Source organism: Oncorhynchus mykiss, chromosome 17 (assembly GCF_057628025.1).
Source record: "Oncorhynchus mykiss isolate SJ-2025 chromosome 17, ASM5762802v1, whole genome shotgun sequence".
Classification (NCBI taxonomy): domain Eukaryota; kingdom Metazoa; phylum Chordata; class Actinopteri; order Salmoniformes; family Salmonidae; genus Oncorhynchus; species Oncorhynchus mykiss.
In genome coordinates this window covers 39,186,060-39,206,806 of record NC_143038.1, presented here as the reverse complement: position 1 = coordinate 39,206,806, position 20,747 = coordinate 39,186,060, and the positions used below count along the sequence as shown (strand labels likewise).

At 47.4% G+C, this 20,747-nt stretch overlaps 2 protein-coding genes across 6 annotated transcripts in view; both read right to left on the bottom strand.

Moving 5' to 3' along the window:
* Window positions 1-559, bottom strand: part of cita (citron rho-interacting serine/threonine kinase a) — a 51,713-nt gene extending 51,154 nt beyond the window's left edge. For 3 of the 5 annotated variants that reach the window (XM_021568855.3, XM_090205521.1, XM_021568858.3), the window contains exons 1-2: window positions 384-559; window positions 88-200 (exon numbers count right to left, since the gene is read on the bottom strand). In XM_021568855.3, the coding sequence (XP_021424530.2) occupies window positions 88-180 (93 nt within the window). In that variant the 5' untranslated portion in view covers window positions 181-200; window positions 384-559. The remainder of the gene's footprint in view (window positions 1-87; window positions 201-383) is intronic. The other 2 variants (XM_090205520.1, XM_090205522.1) reach the window with 1 other exon arrangement.
* An 11,439-nt stretch (window positions 560-11,998) lies between these two features.
* LOC110493220 (cysteinyl leukotriene receptor 2-like) lies at window positions 11,999-15,501 on the bottom strand. The gene is made up of 2 exons (XM_021567493.3): window positions 14,757-15,501; window positions 11,999-14,612 (listed from the first exon to the last, which is right to left on the bottom strand). The coding sequence occupies exons 1-2, from the start codon at window positions 15,182-15,184 to the stop codon at window positions 13,823-13,825; spliced, it is 1,218 nt and encodes a 405-aa protein (XP_021423168.3). The 5' UTR covers window positions 15,185-15,501; the 3' UTR covers window positions 11,999-13,822.
* Between the last annotated feature and the right edge of the window lie 5,246 nt (window positions 15,502-20,747).

Here is a 20,747-nt window from a genome sequence, read left to right as displayed (position 1 = left end):
TTTCTACTGTTGTTTTGATTATTCTCTCTTACTAGCCCATATATAAAGGCAGTACATCAAGTAGCTACACCAGACAGTAATATTCACCTGCAGTAGGTGGTTGAGGCGGGAGCAGCGACTGGTCATTGGATCGAGAGACGCCAGATCTTTCACACTCCCTTGATATTTGAATTTAAACATACCGACGCCTCGACTCTTTCCTAATCCAACAGAGATTGACACAGCAGGATCAGTTTTAGAATCACAAAACCAGCTGGTACGTTAGCTATGAGCAGCAATAACAGCTAGTCAACTAGCTATCTTGCCCTGGATAATTCAACACATTCATTGCAAGCAAACTAACAGAGATAGAATACGAATGAACTTTCCAACCTAGTACGTACATATAATAAAAACGTAATGTAGCCTATCTAAAATTTAGCCAACGGACAATATACTTAAAAAAAAAAAGAAAACATTAGGATCCTCCTGCTGTCTGCGGACCTGCGGTTGATTTTACTTCCGGTCCACTTTCGAATTTTGCGCGTTCTCTGTTCGCCTCATTACGTCATCACATCACGTTCTCACAGTGCTCGTTCATTGGATCAAGGGCGTCTAGTCCCGCCCTCCTTACTTGGCTGACGCGCGACACACTTGACTACACAGTGGCTGGTGTTCGAAAGACTAGTATTCTCCTCTCTCTCTCTGTAAAGAAAATCATGCCGTCTGGTTTCCTTTAACTGGAATTTGATGTATAGCATTTACTTTTAATTAAGTATGAAAATGTAGTATTTTTCCCACAGTAGCCTACTTAAGTACATTTTTGGGGGACAATATTTTCCTCCTTCAGACTAGATGGACATCATATTTTACAATTTGTGTCTCCCCTTTTTGTAGGCTGGATTAGATGGGTGCATTCAAGACAAGGTGTTGTCATTCATTTTTTGTCTTAATTTAAAAAAAATTGCCCCCACACCAGATACAAACATAACACACACATACGAACAACAATTGAACTTACAGACGCACAGAAACAACTATTACATCTCATCTGCCCAGACCCACATGCTCACACCCTCATCCCCAGTGCCTGCATTATTGTTTGCCACATGGCCTTACATTTTTACCAATTTAATAAATAATTCAACATTTTCATTGTGTTATTGATGACGGATTGATGAGAAGAGAATCATCCAGCATTGGGTTTCTGTAAAAAGAGGGTGACCCAATTACCACCTCATCGTTGAGTGGATTGTGCGGTAAACCTCCAGGTAAACGCCGCACTTCCCAGGAGTCATGTGTATCCCCTGTCACAGGAGGAGACGGTGGCTATGGAGACATATGTCACCGAATCTCTGGGACAGGGGTACATTCGGCCCTCCACGTCATCCGTCTCCTCAAGTTATTTTTAATAAATAATTGGCACGGACGCAGACCTTATGAGTACCTAGTCATGCCATATGGGTTGAAAAATGCTCCAGCGGTCTTCCAATCTTTTGTAGACAATATTCTCCGGGACCTGCACGGGTGTCTCTGGTGCGCAGGGTACTTGGGCAACTGTTGGAGCATGACCTGTACGTCAAGGCCGAGAAATGTGTGTTCTCCAAACAAGCCGTCTCTTTCCTGTGGTATCGCATTTCCACATCTGGGGTGGTGATGGAGTGTGACCGCATTGCGGTACGGTAAAGGAGGTGCAGCGGTTTTTAGGGTTTGCCAATTACTACCAGACGTTTATCCGGGGTTTTGGGCAGGTGTCTACTCTCATTACCTCACTTCTGAAGGGGGAGCCGGTGCTTTTGCGGTGGTCGGCGGAGGCGGGCAGAGCTTTTGGTTGTCTGAAGGCTTTGTTTACCGATGCTCCCGTATTGGCTCATCCGGACCCCTCTTTGGCATTCAGAGTGGAGGTGGACGCGTCCGAGGCTGGTGTTGGAGCCGTGCTATCACAGCGCTTGGGCACGCCACTGAAGCTTCGACCCTGTGCTTTCTTTTCGAGGGAGCGAAACTATGATGTGGGGGACCGGGGGTTGCTGGCTGTGGTAAAGGCTCTGAAGGTGTGGAGACATTGGCTTGAGGGGGCGCAACACTCTTTTCTCATCTGGACTGACCACATCCGGGCGGCGAGGAGACTGAATCCTTGCCAGGCAAGGTGGGTGATGTTTTTCACAAGATTTAGTTTCACCATCTCATATAGACCAGGTTCCCGTAACGCTAAGGCCGACGCACTGTCCTGTCTCTATGATACCGACGAGTGGTCCATCGAGCCCACCCCCATACTTCCGGCCTCTTGTTTCGTGGCATGGGAGGTGGACGCAGACATTGAGCGGGAGTCACGGTTAGAACCTACTCCACCACAGTGTCTAGCTGGTCGGAGGTACGTCCCGCTTGGTGTTCGCGACAGATTGATCAGGTGGGCCCACACAGGACGGTGCGGGATCTTAGGGGGAAGTATTGGTGGCCCACCTTGGCCAAGGACTTGAGGGTTTTGAGGGTCTCCTCCTGTTCGGTGTGCGCCGAGTGTAAGGCTCCTAGACACCTGCCTAGAGGGAAGTTACAACCCCTCCCCGTTCCACAGCGGCCTTGGTCACACCTGTCGGTGGACTTCCTCACTGATCTTCCGCCATCACAGGGGAACACCACGATCCTGGTCGTTGTGGATCGGTTTTCTAAGTCCTGCCATCTCCTCCCTTTGCCCGATCTCCCTACGGCCCTACAGACTGCGGAGGCCCTGTTTACACACGTCTTCCGGCACTACTTGGTGCCTGAGGACATTGTTTCTGATCGGGGTCCCCAGTTCACGTCCCTGGTTTGGAGGGCGTTCATGGAGCGTCTGGTGGTCTCGATCAGCCTGACCATCGGGATTTCACCCCGAGAGTAATGGGCAGGTGGAGAGAGTTAACCAGGATGTGGGTAGGTTTCTGCGGTCGTATTGCCAGAACCGGCCAGGAGAGTGGGCGAGGTTCGTCCCATGGGCCGAGATGGCCCAAAATTCACTCCGCCACTCCGCCACTCCTCCATGAACCTGTCGCCGTTTCAGGACCGGGCTATCAGCCGGTCCTGGTACCGTGGCATCAGTCAGACCGAGGCTACTGCGTTGGAGGAATCCCTGAAACAGGCTGGTGGGCGGCAGAAGGAGAGAGCTGACTGCCACCGCAGTGAGGCCCCCGTGTTCGCACCGGGGGACCGGGTCTGGCTCTCGACCCGAAACCTGCCCCTCCGCCTGCCCTGCCGGAAGCTGGGCCTGCGGTTTATGGGGCCATTTATAGTCCAGAGGGGAATAAACGAGGTGTGTTATAGGTTACAGCTCCCCCTTACTATCATATTAACCCCTCATTTCATGTGTCTCTCCTCAGGCCGGTGGTAGCTGGTCCAGTGCAGGACATTGAGGTGCGGGAGGTCCCTGCTCCCCTCCTGGACATCGAGGAGGCCCCGGCGTACACGGTGCGTTCCATCCTGGACTCTAGGCGTCGGGTGGGGGGCCTGCAGTACTTTGTGGATTGGGAGGGGTACGGTCCGGAGGAGAGGTGCTGGGTGCCGGTGGGGGACATCTTGGACTAATTTCTGCTGAGTGAGTTCCACAGCCTCCATCCGGATCGACCTGCGCCTCGCCCTCCGGGTCATCCTCGAGGCTGGCGTCGACACGCTGCGGGAGCCGCGCGTCACCACCATGGCTTTTGGGCACTGCATCTCACAACCGGCTGTGATTGGGAGTCCCATAGGGCGGCACACAATTGGCCCAGCGTCGTCCGGGTTTTTCTGACTTGCCTCGTTAAATAAAGGTTACATTTTAAATACAAATTGTAAAAATGACTCCAAATAGGCGCTCCTCCACCATTGTAAAAAATACTAACCAAAATATAAACGCACCATGTAAAGTGTTGGTTCCATGTTTCATGAGTTGAAATAATAGATCACAGAAATGTTCAATATGCAACCCAAAAATATTTATCTCAAATTTTGTGCACAAATTTGTTTACATCTCTGTTAGTGAGCATTTCTCCTTTGCCAATATAATCCATCCACCTGACGGGTGTGGCATATCAAGAAGCTGATTAAACAGCATGATCATTACACAGGTATACCTTGTGCTAAAAGGCCACTCTAAAATGCACAGTTTTGTCACACAACACAATGCCATACATGTCTCAAGTTTTGAGGGAGCGTGTAATTGGCATGCTGAATGCAGGAATGTCCACCAAGGCTGTTGCCATATAATTAAATGTTAATTTCTCTACCAAAAGCCACCTCCAACATCGTTTTAGCGAATTTGTCAGTAGGTCCAACCGGCCTCACAACCGCAGACCATGTATGGCATTGTGCATTTGTATTTATTATGGATCCCCATTAGCTGCTGTCAAAGCAGTAGCTACTCTTCCTGGGGTCCAGCAAAATTAAGGCACTTTATACCATTTTAAAAACATTACAATACATTCACAGATTTCACAACACACTGTGTGCCCTCAGGCCCCTACTCCACAACTACCACATATCTACAGTACTAAATCCATGTGTATGTATAGTGCGTATGTTATCGTGTGTGTGTGTGTGTGTGTGTGTGTGTGTGTGTGTGTGTGTGTGTGTGTGTGTGTGTGTGTGTGTGTGTGTATGCATGTGTCTGTGCCAATGTTTGTGTGGGCGAGCAGTTTGCTGATCGATGGCTATTTGAATGCACAGGGATACCATGACGAGATCCCGAGGCCCATTGTTGTACCATTCATCCGCTGTCATCACCTCATGTTTCAGCATGATAATGCACGGCCCCATGTCGCAAGGATCTATTCACTATTTGTGTTGGTAAAATTAATTACAATTAATTATGTGAGAAATTGTGGTGGAAACACCTTTATGCGCAAATATTGATCTAATAACCTTCATATCGAAGTAAAGTCACGTGATGATATGTTATGTTGTCCTCCCTCTACGACTCTGGAAACCATGCAGTTTATTAGGTTACAGATTAAATAAGTTGTGATGAACTTCAGAGGGTAGTGAATGTGCAAGGTGATGAGCTTGATGCTCCTATTCTGGTGTCATGATGATTGATGCTTGGCTGAAGTTTGACAAATGCAAATAATATCGCTCTTATTCATAATAGTCTCAGCATGTAGGTAGTCTACCCGCACTGTATCTGCGAGCTGTTGGCTAAAGCCCATGTTCCAAGACCAAAGACATTCCAAGACATTCGCAATGTAACGCAACAGTTTTTGTTACTATCATTATAGTTGAAAATGCAATGGAAACCCATTTAACGTGTATTTTTCATTCGGTACATGGGAATTTAACAGCAAAAGTTATTTTTATCTGCACTACTATCTGCACTGGAAACACGTCTCAGGTGGGAAAATGCTCATATTGTTTTAAGCAGATTTAATAATATCTATTCTTGATACACACTGGAAACTGTTAAGCGCGAATACCAAAACAAATGTTTTACCCCTTTTTTCGATCTTGTCTCATCTCTGCAACTCCCTAACAGGCTCGGGAGGCAAAGGTCGAGTCATTAGTCCTCCGAAACATGACCCGCCAAGCTGCGCTTCTTAACAACCGCCCGCTTAACCCAGAAGCCAGATGCACCAATATGTCGGAGGAAATACCATTCAACTAACAACCAAAATCACACCACAAGGAGTCGCTAGAGTGTGATGAGCCAGGTAAGGCCCCCCCTGGCCAAACCCTCCCCTAACCAGGACGACACTCGGCCAATTGTGTGTCGCCCTATGGGACTCCCGATCACGTCCGGTTGTGACACAGCCTGGGATTGAACCCGGGTCTGTAGTGACACCTCTAGCACTGCGATGCAGTACCTTAGACAACTGTGCCACTCGAGAGGCCCCTGCGTTGCATTTCTTGACACAAACCAGTGCACCTGGCACCTGCTACCATACCCTGTTCAAAGGCACTTAAATATTTGGTCTTGCACATTCACCCCCTGAATGGCACACATACACAATCCATGTCTCAATTGTTTCAAGGCCTAACAATCCTTCATTAACCTGTCTCCTCCGCTTCATCTACACTGATTGAAGTGGATTTAACAAGTGACATCAATAAAGGATCATAGTTTCACCTGGATTCCCCTGATCAGTCTATGTCATGGAAAGAGCAGGTATTTTGTACACTCATTGTATAAGAATATTTGCCAGGGCATACTGTATGTTTCATTATAAATCTGGTTATTTCACATGGCGATATGGGAAGCAAAAAGGTTAGCTAGCTTGCAGTGTTTAGCAAACTTGTAAGCAATGGAGGACAAGAGACCATTCTTTTGCTTTCACCACAAATGAGAAGATAACAAGAATCCACCCAAAAATGTATTTTGTTTAATAATAATAATACATGTAATAACTAGTGATTACAGGCTATTGTGAAATGGTAGAACCTGCTGTGGTGTCGTGACTTTATGTTCATTAATCTGATGACTTATTTATTTAATCCACTATGTTTAATTGTTACCCAATTAAATGAATCATGTAACAATTAACTCATTAGGATTTGAGACACCACGGAAGAGGTTGTTTAAACAGTTACCATCTCAAAAATTAAACTAAGGTATATATCAGGTACCAAGGTAAGACCCAAGTGCAGACTGTGTGAAGTAACAATGTTTATTGTAACGGGCAGGCAAACGGACAGGTCAAGGCAGGCAGGGGTTCGATAATCCAGAGTAGATGTCATGTACTGTCATGTTGTCTTGTCTCTGTCCTTTCCCTTCACCCTGTCTCCCTCTGCTGGTCGTGTTAGGTTACCTTTTCTCCCCCGCTTTCCCCCAGCTGTCCCTTGTCTCCTCTAACTACCCATTCACCCCGTTCCCCACCTGTTCCCTTTTTCCCTCTGATTAGGTCCCTATATCTCTCTCTGTTTCTGCTCCTGTCCTTGTCGGATTCTTGTTTGTTTGTGTCATTCATGCCTGAACCAGACTGCCGTCATGTTTGCTGTAACCTTGTCCTGTCCTGTCGGAATCTGCCGGTCCATCTGAGCCTACCTATGTTTGGTAATTAAAGAAGCTCTGTTTAAGTTGATTCGCTTTTGGGTCCTCATTCACGCACCGTAACAGAAGAATCCGACCAAGAATGGACCCAGCGACTTCGGATCCTCTCCACTCAGCCGTCGAGATCCAGGGAGCGATGCTAGGCAGACACAAGCAGGAATTGTCTGCTGCTCGACATGCCGTTGAGACCCTGGCCACCCAAGTCTCCAACCTCACAGAACAGGTTCACCATCTCCGCCTCGATCCACCGGCCACTTCCAGGGCTTTCGAATCTCCGGAGCCCAGAATCAATAACCCGCCGTGTTACTCTGGGGAGCCCACTGAATGCCGCTCGTTCCTCACCCAGTGTGATATTGTGTTTTCTCTCCAGCCCAACACTTACTCCAGGAGCACTGCTCGTGTCGCCTACGTCATATCTCTCCTTATTGGACGGGCTCGTGAGTGGGGCACGGCAATCTGGGAGGCAAGGGCTGAGTGTACTAACCAGTATCAAGACTTTAAGGAGGAGATGATACGGGTTTTTGATCGATCTGTTTTTGGGGAGGAGGCTTCCAGGGCCCTGTCTTCCCTATGTCAAGGCAATCGATCCATAACAGACTACTCTATTGAGTTTCGCACTCTTGCTGTCTCCAGTGGCTGGAACGAGCCGGCCTTGCTCGCTCGTCTTCTGGAGGGTTTCCGCGCAGAGGTAAAGGATGAGATTCTCTCCCGGGAGGTTCCTTCCAGCGTGGATTCCTTGATTGAACTCGCTATTCGCATTGAGCGACGGGTTGATCTTCGTCACCGAGCTCGTGGAAAGGAGCTCGCGCTCTCCGTCGCCTCCCTCTCCGCATCACTACCATCTTCCTCTGCCGGCTCGGGTGCTGAGCCCATGCAGCTGGGAGGTATCCGCATCTCGACTAAGGAGAGGGAACGGAGAATCACCAACCGCCTCTGTCTCTATTGCGGTGCCGCTGGTCATTTTGTCACTTCATGTCCAGTAAAAGGCCAGAGCTCGTCAGTAAGCGGAGGGCTACTGGTGAGCGCTACTACTCCTGTCTCTCCTTCAAGATCCTGCACTACCTTGTCGGTCCATCTACGCTGGACCGGTTCGTCAGCTTCCTGCAGTGCCTTAATAGACTCTGGGGCGGAGGGCTGTTTTATGGACGAGACCTGGGCTCGGGAACATGACATTCCTCTCAGACAGTTAAAGGAGCCCACGGCCTTGTTCGCCCTGGATGGTAGTCCTCTCCCCAGGATTCAGCGTGAGACGCTACCTTTAACCCTCACTGTTTCTGGTAATCATAGTGAAACCATTTCTTTTTTAATTTTTCGTTCACCTTTTACACCGGTTGTTTTGGGCCATCCCTGGCTAGTTTGTCATAATCCTTCCATTAATTGGTCTAGTAATTCTATCCTCTCCTGGAACGTCTCTTGTCATGTGAAATGTTTAATGTCTGCTATCCCTCCTGTTTCCTCTGTCTCTTCTTCACAGGAGGAGCCTGGTGATTTGACAGGGGTGCCGGAGGAATATCACGATCTGCGCACGGTGTTCAGTCGGTCCAGGGCCACCTCTCTTCCTCCACACCGGTCGTATGATTGTAGTATTGATCTCCTTCCGGGAACCACCCCCCCCCGGGGTAGACTATACTCTCTGTCGGCTCCCGAACGTAAGGCTCTCGAGGATTATTTGTCTGTAGCTCTTGACGCCGGTACCATAGTCCCCTCCTCCTCTCCCGCCGGAGCGGGGTTTTTTTTTGTCAAGAAGAAGGACGGGTCTCTGCGCCCCTGCATAGATTATCGAGGGCTGAATGACATAACAGTGAAGAATCGTTATCCGCTTCCTCTTATGTCTTCAGCCTTCGAGATCCTGCAGGGAGCCAGGTTTTTCACTAAGTTGGACCTTCGTAACGCTTACCATCTCGTGCGCATCAGGGAGGGGGACGAGTGGAAGACGGCGTTTAACACTCCGTTAGGGCACTTTGAATACCGGGTTCTTCCTTTCGGCCTCGCTAACGCTCCAGCTGTCTTTCAGGCATTAGTCAATGATGTCCTGAGAGACATGCTGAACATCTTTGTTTTCGTTTACCTTGACGATATCCTGATTTTTTCACCTTCACTCCAGATTCATGTTCAGCACGTTCGACGTGTCCTCCAGCGCCTTTTAGAGAATTGTCTTTTTGTGAAGGCTGAGAAGTGCACTTTTCATGCCTCCTCCGTCACATTTCTCGGTTCTGTTATTTCCGCTGAAGGCATTAAGATGGATCCCGCTAAGGTCCAAGCTGTCATTGATTGGCCCGTCCCTAAGTCACGCGTCGAGCTGCAGCGCTTTCTCGGCTTCGCGAACTTCTATCGTCGTTTCATCCGTAATTTCGGTCAGGTGGCAGCTCCTCTCACAGCCCTTACTTCTGTCAAGACGTGCTTTAAGTGGTCCGTTTCCGCCCAGGGAGCTTTTGATCTCCTCAAGAATCGTTTTACATCCGCTCCTATCCTTGTTACACCTGACGTCTCTAGACAGTTCGTTGTCGAGGTTGACGCGTCAGAGGTGGGAGTGGGAGCCATCCTTTCTCAGCGCTCCCTCTCTGACGACAAGGTCCACCCATGCGCGTATTTTTCTCATCGCCTGTCGCCGTCGGAACGTAACTATGATGTGGGTAACCGCGAACTGCTCGCCATCCGGTTAGCCCTAGGCGAATGGCGACAGTGGTTGGAGGGGGCGACCGTTCCTTTTGTCGTTTGGACTGACCATAGGAACCTTGAGTACATCCGTTCTGCCAAACGACTTAATGCGCGTCAGGCGCGTTGGGCGCTGTTTTTCGCTCGTTTCGAGTTCGTGATTTCTTATCGTCCGGGCTCTAAGAACACCAAGCCTGATGCTTTGTCTCGTCTCTTCAGTTCTTCAGTAGCCTCCACTGACCCCGAGGGGATTCTCCCTGAGGGGCGTGTTGTCGGGTTGACTGTCTGGGGAATTGAGAGGCAGGTAAAGCAAGCACTCACTCAAACTCCGTCGCCGCGCGCTTGTCCTAGGAACCTTCTTTTCGTTCCCGTTCCTACTCGTCTGGCCGTTCTTCAGTGGGCTCACTCTGCCAAGTTAGCCGGCCACCCTGGCGTTCGGGGTACGCTTGCTTCCATTCGCCAGCGTTTCTGGTGGCCCACCCGGGAGCATGACACGCGACGTTTCGTGGCTGCTTGTTCGGTCTGCGCGCAGACTAAGTCCGGTAACTCTCCTCCTGCCGGCCGTCTCAGGCCGCTTCCTATTCCCTCTCGACCGTGGTCTCACATCGCCTTAGATTTTGTCACCGGACTGCCTTCGTCAGCGGGGAAGACTGTTATTCTTACGGTTGTCGATAGGTTCTCTAAGGCGGCTCATTTCATTCCCCTTGCTAAGCTTCCTTCTGCTAAAGAGACGGCACAAATCATCATCGAGAATGTTTTCAGAATTCATGGCCTTCCGTCAGACGTCGTTTCGGACAGAGGTCCGCAATTCACGTCTCAATTTTGGAGGGAGTTTTGCCGTTTGATTGGGGCTTCCGTCAGTCTCTCTTCCGGCTTTCACCCCCAGTCTAACGGTCAAGCAGAACGGGCCAATCAGACTATTGGTCGCATCTTACGCAGTCTTTCTTTTCGCAACCCTGCGTCTTGGTCAGAACAGCTCCCCTGGGCAGAATACGCCCACAACTCGCTTCCTTCGTCTGCGACCGGGCTATCTCCTTTTCAGAGTAGCCTCGGGTACCAGCCTCCGTTGTTCTCATCTCAGTTCGCCGAGTCCAGCGTCCCCTCCGCTCAGGCTTTTGTCCAACGTTGCGAGCGCACCTGGAAGAGGGTCAGGTCTGCACTTTGCCGTTATAGGGCGCAGACTGTGAGAGCTGCTAATAAGCGTAGAACGAAGAGCCCTAGATATTGTCGCGGTCAGAGAGTTTGGCTCTCCACTCAGAACCTTCCCCTTAAGACGGCTTCTCGCAAGTTGACCCCGCGGTTCATTGGTCCATTCCGTATCTCTCAGGTCATTAATCCTGTCGCAGTGCGACTTCTTCTTCCGCGATATCTTCGTCGCGTCCACCCGGTCTTCCATGTCTCCTGTGTTAAGCCCGTTCTTCGCGCCCCCGCTCGTCTCCCCCCCCCCCCCCCCCATCCTTGTCGAGGGCGCACCTATCTACAGGGTCCGTAAAATCTTGGACATGCGTCCTCGGGGCCGTGGTCATCAGTACCTAGTTGACTGGGAGGGGTACGGTCCTGAGGAGAGGAGTTGGGTTCCCTCTCGGGACGTGCTGGACCGTGCGCTGATTGATGATTTCCTCCGTTGCCGCCAGGTTTCCTCCTCGAGTGCGCCAGGAGGCGCTCGGTGAGTGGGGGGGTACTGTCATGTACTGTCATGTTGTCTTGTCTCTGTCCTTTCCCTTCACCCTGTCTCCCTCTGCTGGTCGTGTTAGGTTACCTTTTCTCCCCCGCTTTCCCCCAGCTGTCCCTTGTCTCCTCTAACTACCCATTCACCCCGTTCCCCACCTGTTCCCTTTTTCCCTCTGATTAGGTCCCTATATCTCTCTCTGTTTCTGCTCCTGTCCTTGTCGGATTCTTGTTTGTTTGTGTCATTCATGCCTGAACCAGACTGCCGTCATGTTTGCTGTAACCTTGTCCTGTCCTGTCGGAATCTGCCGGTCCATCTGAGCCTACCTATGTTTGGTAATTAAAGAAGCTCTGTTTAAGTTGATTCGCTTTTGGGTCCTCATTCACGCACCGTAACAGTAGAGGCCAAGGTACAGGATGGCAGGCAGGCTCAGGGACAGGCAGAGTGGTCAGGCGGGCGGGTACAGGGTCAGGACAAGCAAGGGCAAAAACCAGGAGGACGAGAAAAAGAGAAACTGGAAAAAGCAGGAGCTGAGACACAAAACGCTGGTAGGCTTGAATAAACAAGACGAACACAGGGGATAATGGGGAAGATGGCCGACACCTGGAGGGGGGGAGACAATCACAAAGACAGGTGAAACAGATCAGGGCATCTTATCATATCCTAATTCGGAAGCTCATGCATCTGCAAAAACCCAGCCTTACTCATGATTCAGTACTACACAAATTGATTTAATTATTTATTTACTAGCTAACTAAATAATAACAGGCTAACATACACACTTAATACATGAGACAAAGGTCCCTAGCGGACTTTTACAATATGGTGGCTTTTTACACAACGACATGGAGAGGAAGAGAGAGGGAGAGAAAAAGACACATATCGTCAATACATTTCAGAACTATTCTCACAGTAATCATATAGTTTGCACACAAACCGCTGCCCATTTTGAACAAGAAATCATGAATGTATTTACATGTGAGAGCCTTTTATCGGTCGGAACCATCCCTCCTTGGGAAGGTTGTTGGCTTTTCATTGGCAAGCTGTATGGCTCTGATTGTCCGAAAGGGATCTTCCCTTTCCCCCTTTTCTACTGTTGTTCACTCTGGAAGATAGCTAGCCAGACATGTCGACAGTTCCCATTGGTGATGAGCGTAGTAGGATAGTCTCACTTTGCTTTTCTAGATATTTGACTCAAGATAGCTAATCAGCTGTCTCAGTGATTGTCTGAGAGGGGAGTTTGTTTTCCCCCTCATGTTGTTATTCAGGATTCGCACCACGATGGAAATGACCTGCAGCTCGCCTTCTCTCTGGTCTAAAGGAAGGTGAGTTTATTTCTTCACCTCGTATTCAGGTTCAATGTTGCAACCATTTCAAACATGTAGCTCCCGCCTCACATTTCCTGGTCTCTGAGATTCAGCTTTTATACCACTTTAGATGTGGGCTGCAACTCCCTGTCTTTCCTGGTCTAATGTTAATCTCTGTTAGCAGTCCTTTTATGCTCTCTGACCAAAGGGGACAGTTCTGTCAGTCTGACATGCTCTCTGACCTCACTTGGGGCGTGGCTACTTACTATGCACAAAGTTATGTAAAACTATTTTCATGTCCCTATCTTAACAAAAAATACTTTCATCTTTTCATATTATATGCACAACGTATTGGATGGAAACTTGGCAGATAAAGGGGATATACTTTCCAAGTTACAGTATTTCGTCCATATGATTTTTAACGACATCACAAAATCAAAACCATTATGACATTAGTTTTCATTAGCTCCCCACTGACCATTACCCACATTCTTATGTTAGAATTATTGTTCCAGTATCCACTTTTGACCCTGTTAGAGTTTCGTCAGGAAAAGCCTGTTAACAAAGACATTCCTCTTGTGGATTTTATTGGAGGGGGAGAACGAGACCCCCCCCCCTCTCCTGTAACTTACAACAGGGTGTGAACTGTCAAACCGGCCCAGTTCCCCCTCACCTCTTCTGTGGGTGAGATAAGGTCTGGTTATTGTCAACCATTGCCAAGCTGATCTGACCCTTTGTGATCCTCACAGGACAGTCGTGACAGTAGCCAACTAGCTAGCCATGTGACTTTTTCTGATTTATATCACATGAAGATGAGAAAGCTAAAAAGGCTAGCTTGCTATGTTTTTAGCCAGGCAAAAGCCAGCTAGCCAGGCTGCCAGCTAGGTAATGGCTGGCTACTATTAGCAAGGGAAAGTGACTCTTCCTTGTTGTTTACAAAATTAAAATAAACAAATAAAAAAACATTTCTATCGTCCCCTTGTGAATGGAATTGGGATATCATGTTACCAAAATGTTTCTGCCACTCCAAGAATCCAACCACCCACGTGCATGCACGCACGTAGATCAACAGAGTGGCACTTGTACAGTAGTAACCTTTAGTGTCTTATGTTCCCAGAGGATGTTAGGGTTCAGTCTTCGGTGTGTGTGTGTTTCTGGTTCAGGCTTCAGGGCTCCATTTTACACATGCAGAAAAGTGTCTCTGATTCTGGAGAGGTTTTGAATCCTTTATGGACTGTTGTTCACAGGGCTGAGTGTGTCTGGTATGGACTCAGGAAGGGATAGGGGTTGAGCGAGGGGTGTGGCTAGCATTGTGAGTTTTGTTGGAATACTCCTCTTCCTGTGAGAGTTCAGCAAGCTGCCCTGAGTGAGGGAGGAGAGGGACCGTCGTCGTGACGAGGCATTGCGTATGGTCGTTCTGAAGGACTCCCCGGCACAGTAATACAACAGAGGGTTCAGCACGCTGTTGGCCGCCGCCAGACATAGCGTCACCACCAACACCCGCTGCTGTGTTGCAGTAACAACGCAGCCCCACCCGCCCACCACCGCGTGCAGGTGCATCGAGCGAGCCACGTGATAGGGCAGGAAGCACAGTAGAAATGTGCAGGTCACCATGGCGACTAGACACAGAGACTGGCGATGACGTCTCCCATGGCTACTCTTCAGGCTTCCTGTCTGTAGCGTCTGGCTTATGGCTGTAGCTGTCAGTCGGCGGATGATGCTGCCGTAGCAACCAAGGATGGTGATGAATGGGATCAGGAAGCCAAATGTCACGCCCACATAGTTGAGAATGAAGATCCTCTTCCAGGAGGCGGAGTTACGGGGCTCGAAGCAGCGTGTTAGTCCCGCCCTCACCCTGGTCCCCGAAAATAGGAAGGGTACCGAAGTTCCACCCACAAACAACCAGATGCCCAAACAGGCCAATGAAGCTCGGTGGGGCGTGGCCAAGGCTCGATGATGAAGAGGCTTCAGCACGGCCAGCCAACGGAGCACGCTCAGTCCAGTCAGGAAGAGAATGCTATAGGGAAAGGGAATAATAATATAGCTTATTAGTTAGGTGCCTTTCTGGTCAAGCAGGGTCACCTCACATTATAATAACTGTGTGTGTGTATGTGTGTTTTTTAGTGAACAGCTGTTTTGCAGTGTGTGTGCACATGCGTACCTGGTGTAGAGGTTGAGGTAGAAGCAGAACACACAGAGTCGGCACAGCCAATCAGGGAGGTCCCAGTGAGCGCCCCTGAAGTAGTAGGCCAATCGAAACGGCAGGGTAAGGGAGAAGCATGCGTCTGATAGGGCAAGGTTGGTCATGAGAATGGAAGAGGGAGAGCGTTTGGACTTCAGTCGCAGGAACACGAACAGCGCTCCGCTGTTGAAAAGCAATGCTATAGGGAACACAAGTAGATAGGTGACGGTGTAGGCTCTGTATTTAAAGACCTCATCCTCACCACTACAGGACTGGTTGCTAGTCAATGTCTTCACCGTGTGGTTGCTAAGGGGAAGAATCACTGGTGGAAGGGTGGAGTCAAGCCAGTGGGAAGTTTCAAGCCACGGAGCTGGGGAAAGACACAGACACATTATTATCACTATCATAACCAGGGGTCAACTTGTTAAATGTTAAGAAGGGGTATGCTATGTTCAGTATTAGAAAATAGCAAAGCGAACATATACGATTTTGACCAGAATGGAATGAAAATACAATCACAAGTCCGGTGTATTCAGGATGCTTTGAACGTTGAATGAATATTTAAAACTTGACCAATTGGTTTGAAGTACTAAAAGGACTAAACAAGATACTTGAGGCAAGGGGCATTTCAATATGTTCATTTCAAATGTTTTATGACTTACAATCAACAATGTCCAGAACACAGCTGATATGAAATGCCTACAAAAATGCATGCCGTCATTAAATGTTTTTTCAAAGAGAACTATTACCATATATATCTGTCACGTTCTGACCATAGTTCTGTTATTTTATTCTTTGTTTTAGTATGGTCAGGGCGTGAGTTGGGGTGGGCAGTCTATGTTAGTTTTTCTAGATTTTCTATTTCTGTGTTTGGCCTGATATGGTTCTCAATCAGAGGCAGCTGTCTATCGTTGTCCCTGATTGAGAACCATATTTAGGTAGCCTGTTTTCCTTTGTTTTGTGGGTGGTTATTTTCAGTCTTTGTGTGTCTGCACCAGACAGAACTGTTTCGGTTGTTTTTTTGTTGTTCAGTTTTGTTTATTATTAAATAAGATGAACACTAACCACGCTGCGCTTTGGTCCGATCCTTATTCCTCCTCAGACAAGAGGAGGAAATCCGTTACAATATCAGACTTCAAATAAGTAGGCCTAGTTGCACCGGCAAAACTGGGAAGAAGTGGAATAAAAGAAGTATGGAAAATAACAGTAGTGTTCTTCCAGTACACAAACACACTAATTACTCTATATTTAGCCCATTGTAGGGAATATGAATTGTTCCACTGACTTACACTAGATAGCGTGAAAGACCAAATAAGTTAAAGATGTGTGTGAAATCAAGGGTGGGCGCAAGAATGCTGTTGCGTGGTCAAGGTTGGAGGCAAGAATGCTGACCGGAGCCTGTATTTGGGCCTACTTTAATTATTGTAGAAATATGTAGAAATTCTATGTTGTTTTGAAGAGAATTTCCTGTAATTCAACGTAGTGTAACTTGACCCATTACATCTTTTCAAATCAAATTGTATTTATCACGTGTCGAATACAACAGGGGTAGTAGACCTGACAGTGAAATGCTTACTTACAAGCCCTTAAACAACAATGCAGTTTTAAGAAAAATAAGTGTTAAGTTAAAAATAATTAATGAGCAGCAGTAAAATAACAGTAGAGAGGCTATATACAGGAGTACTGGTACAGAGTAAATGTGCTGAGGCACCGGTTAGTCGAGGTAATTGAGGTAATATGTGCATAGAGTTATAGGTAGGTAGAGTTGTTAAAGTGACTATGCATAGATAATAAACAGAGAGTAGCAGCAGCATAAAAGAGGGGGTAAGAGGGCAATGCAAATGTTCTGGGTAGCCATTTAAAGCTGTTAAGAAGCCATTTTGGACCTAGACTTGGCGCTCCGGTACCGCTTGCCGTGTGGTAGCAGAGAGAACAGTCTATGACTAGGGTGGCTGGAATTTTTTTATTTTTACGGCCTTCCTCTGGCCCCGGTGATGTACTACGCTCTGTAGTGCCTTGCGGTCGGAGGCCGGGCAGTTGCCATACCAGGCAGTGATGCAACCAGTCATGATGCCAGTCATACCCCTACCCCGGTCAACTGCCCGGCACCCTCCACAGCAACCCGCCAAAGCCCCCACCATTTCTCCTTTACCCAAATCCAGATAGCCGATGTTCTGAAAGAGCTGCAAAATCTGGACCCCTACAAATCAGCCGGGCTAGACAATCTGGACCCTCTCTTTCTAAAATTATCGGCCGAAATTGTTCCAACCCCTACAGCCTGTTCAACCTCTCTTTCGTATCGTCTGATGTTCCCAAAGATTGGAAAGCTGCCGCGGTCATCCCCCTCTTCAAAGAGGGTGACACTCTAGACCAAACTGCTACAGACATATCTATCCTACCCTGTCTTTCTAAGGTCTTCGAAAGCCAAGTTAACAAACAGATTACTGATCATTTCGAATCCCACCATACCTTCTCCACTAATCAATCTGGTTTCAGAGCTGGTCATGGGTGCACCTCAGCCACGCTCAAGGTTCTAAACGACATCATAACCGCCATCGATAAGAGACATTACTGTGCAGCCGTATTCATCGACCTGGCCAAGGCTTTCGACTCTGTCAATCACAACATTCTTATTGGCAGACTCGACAGCCTTGGTTTCTCAAATGATTGCCTTGCCTGGTTTACCAACTACTTCTCTGATAGAGTTCAGTGTGTCAAATCGGAGGGCCTGTTGTCTGGACCTCTGACAGTCTCTATGGGTGTGGCACAGGGTTCAATTCTCGAGCCGACTCTCTTTTCTGTATACATCAATGATGTTGCTCTTGCTGCTGGTGATTCTCTGATCCACCTCTACGCAGACGACACCATTCTGTATACTTCTGGCCCCTCCTTGGACACTGTGTTAACTAACCTCCAGACGAGCTTCAATGGCATACAACTCTCCTTCTGTGGCTTCCAACTGCTCTTAAACGCAAGTAAAACTAAATGCATGCTTTTCAATCGACCTGCTCGCCCGTCCAGCATCACTACTCTGGACGGCTCTGACCTAGAATACGTGGACAACTACAAATACCTGGGTGTCTGGTTAGACTGTAAACTCTCCTTCCAGACTCACATTAAGCAAGTCCAATCCAAAATTAAATCTAGAATCGGCTTCCTATATCGCAACAAAGCATCCGTCACTCATGCTGCCAAACATACCCTCGTAAAACTGACCATCCTACCGATCCTCGACTTCGGTGATGTCATCTATAAAATAGCCTCCCACACTCTACTTAACAAACTGGATGCAGTCTATCACAATGCCATCCGTTTTGTCACCAAAGCCCCATACACTACCTACCATTGCAACCTGTACGCTCTCGTTGGTTGGCCCTCGCTTCATACTCGTCGCCAAACCCAGTGGCTACAGGTTATCTACAAGTCTCTGCTAGGTAAAGCCCCACCTTATCTCAGCTCACTGGTCACCATAGCAGCACCCACTCGTAGCACGCGCTCCAGCAGGTATATCTCACTGGTCACCCCCAAAGCCAATTCCTCCTTTGGTCGTCTTTCCTTCCAGTTCTCTGCTGCCCATGACTAGAACGAATTTCAAAAATCACTGAAGCTGGAGACTCACATCTCCCTCACTAGCTTTAAGCACCAGCTGTCAGAGCATTTTACAGATCACTGCACCTGTACTTAGCCTATCTGTAAACAGCCCATCTATCTACCTACCTCATCCCCATACTGGTATTTACAGTGCCTTGCGAAAGTATTTGGCCCCCTTGAACTTTGCGACCTTTTGCCACATTTCAGGCTTCAAACATAAAGATATAAAACTGTATTTTTTTGTGAAGAATCAACAACAAGTGGGACACAATCATCAAGTAGAACGACATTTATTGGATATTTCAAACTTTTTTAACAAATCAAAAACTGAAAAATTGGGCGTGCAAAATTATTCAGCCCCCTTAAGTTAATACTTTGTAGCGCCACCTTTTGCTGCGATTACAGCTGTAAGTCGCTTGGGGTATGTCTCTATCAGTTTTGCACATCGAGAGACTGACATTTTTTCCCATTCCTCCTTGCAAAACAGCTCGAGCTCAGTGAGGTTGGATGGAGAGCATTTGTGAACAGCAGTTTTCAGTTCTTTCCACAGATTCTCGATTGGATTCAGGTCTGGACTTTGACTTGGCCATTCTAACACCTGGATATGTTTATTTTTTAACCATTCCATTGTAGATTTTGCTTTATGTTTTGGATCATTGTCTTGTTGGAAGACAAATCTCCGTCCCAGTCTCAGGTCTTTTGCAGACTCCATCAGGTTTTCTTCCAGAATGGTCCTGTATTTGGCTCCATCCATCTTCCCATCAATTTTAACCATCTTCCCTGTCCCTGCTGAAGAAAAGCAGGCCCAAACCATGATGCTGCCACCACCATGTTTGACAGTGGGGATGGTGTGTTGCTTTTACGCCAAACATAATGTTTTGCATTGTTGCCAAAAAGTTCAATTTTGGTTTCATCTGACCAGAGCACCTTCTTCCACATGTTTGGTGTGTCTCCCAGGTGGCTTGTGGCAAACTTTAAATGACACTTTTTATGGATATCTTTAAGAAATGGCTTTCTTGCCACTCTTCCAGAAAGGCCAGATTTGTGCAATATACGACTGATTGTTGTCCTATGGACAGAGTCTCCCACCTCAGCTGTAGATCTCTGCAGTTCATCCAGAGTGATCATGGGCCTCTTGGCTGCATCTCTGATCAGTCTTCTCCTTGTATGAGCTGAAAGTTTAGAGGGACGGCCAGGTCTTGGTAGATTTGCAGTGGTCTGATACTCCTTCCATTTCAATATTATCGCTTGCACAGTGCTCCTTGGGATGTTTAAAGCTTGGGAAATCTTTTTGTATCCAAATCCGGCTTTAAACTTCTTCACAACAGTATCTCGGACCTGCCTGGTGTGTTCCTTGTTCTTCATGATGCTCTCTGCGCTTTTAACGGACCTCTGAGACTATCACAGTGCAGGTGCATTTATACGGAGACTTGATTACACACAGGTGGATTGTATTTATCATCATTAGTCATTTAGGTCAACATTGGATCATTCAGAGATCCTCACTGAACTTCTGGAGAGAGTTTGCTGCACTGAAAGTAAAGGGGCTGAATAATTTTGCACGCCCAATTTTTCAGTTTTTGATTTGTTAAAAAAGTTTGAAATATCCAATAAATGTCGTTCCACTTCATGATTGTGTCCCACTTGTTGTTGATTCTTCACAAAAAAATACAGTTTTATATCTTTATGTTTGAAGCCTGAAATGTGGCAAAAGGTCGCAAAGTTCAAGGGGGCCGAATACTTTCGCAAGGCACTGTATTTATTTATTTTGCTCCTTTGCACCCCAGTATCTCTACCTGCACATTCATCTTCTGCCGATCTACCATTCCAGTGTTTAATTGCTATATTGTAATTACTTCGCCACCATGGCCTATTTATTTCCTTAACTTACCTCATTTGCACTCACTGTATATAGACTTTTTGTTTTCTTTTGTTCTACTGTATTATTGACTGTATGTTTTGTTTATTCCATGTGTAACTCTGTGTTGTTGTATGTGTCAAATTGCTACGCTTTATCTTGGCCAGGTCGCAGTTGCAAATGAGAACTTGTTCTCAACTAGCCTACCTGGTTAAATAAAGGTGAAATAAATAAAACAAAAATGCTCTCGATGGTGCAGCTGTGGAACTTTTTGAGGGTCTGAGGACCCACGCCAAATCTTTTCAGTTGCGTAAGCAATTTCATGACAATAAGTATGGGAGAAAAAAAGTCTATACTATTTTTTTTACAAATGTTATTCCACTAACAAATATATTGTAGCCTCATTTATTTCAACACTCAAGTATTAATTTAGTTCATCTTTTTCAAAAAGTGATTAGCTCAATTGATGGCGACAGTCACGCTGCTAGGTAAAGCCCCAAGTTCTCATTTATTTCCCACGC

Excerpts from the sequence above, each read along its gene's own strand:
- LOC110493220 (XM_021567493.3), bottom strand. The coding sequence starts at position 15,184 with ATGATAGTGATAATAATGTGTCTGTGTCTTTCCCCAGCTCCGTGGCTT. Across the intron at positions 14,613-14,756 it reads TACCTCAACCTCTACACCAG|CATTCTCTTCCTGACTGGAC; the intron begins GTACGCATGTGC and ends CTTTCCCTATAG.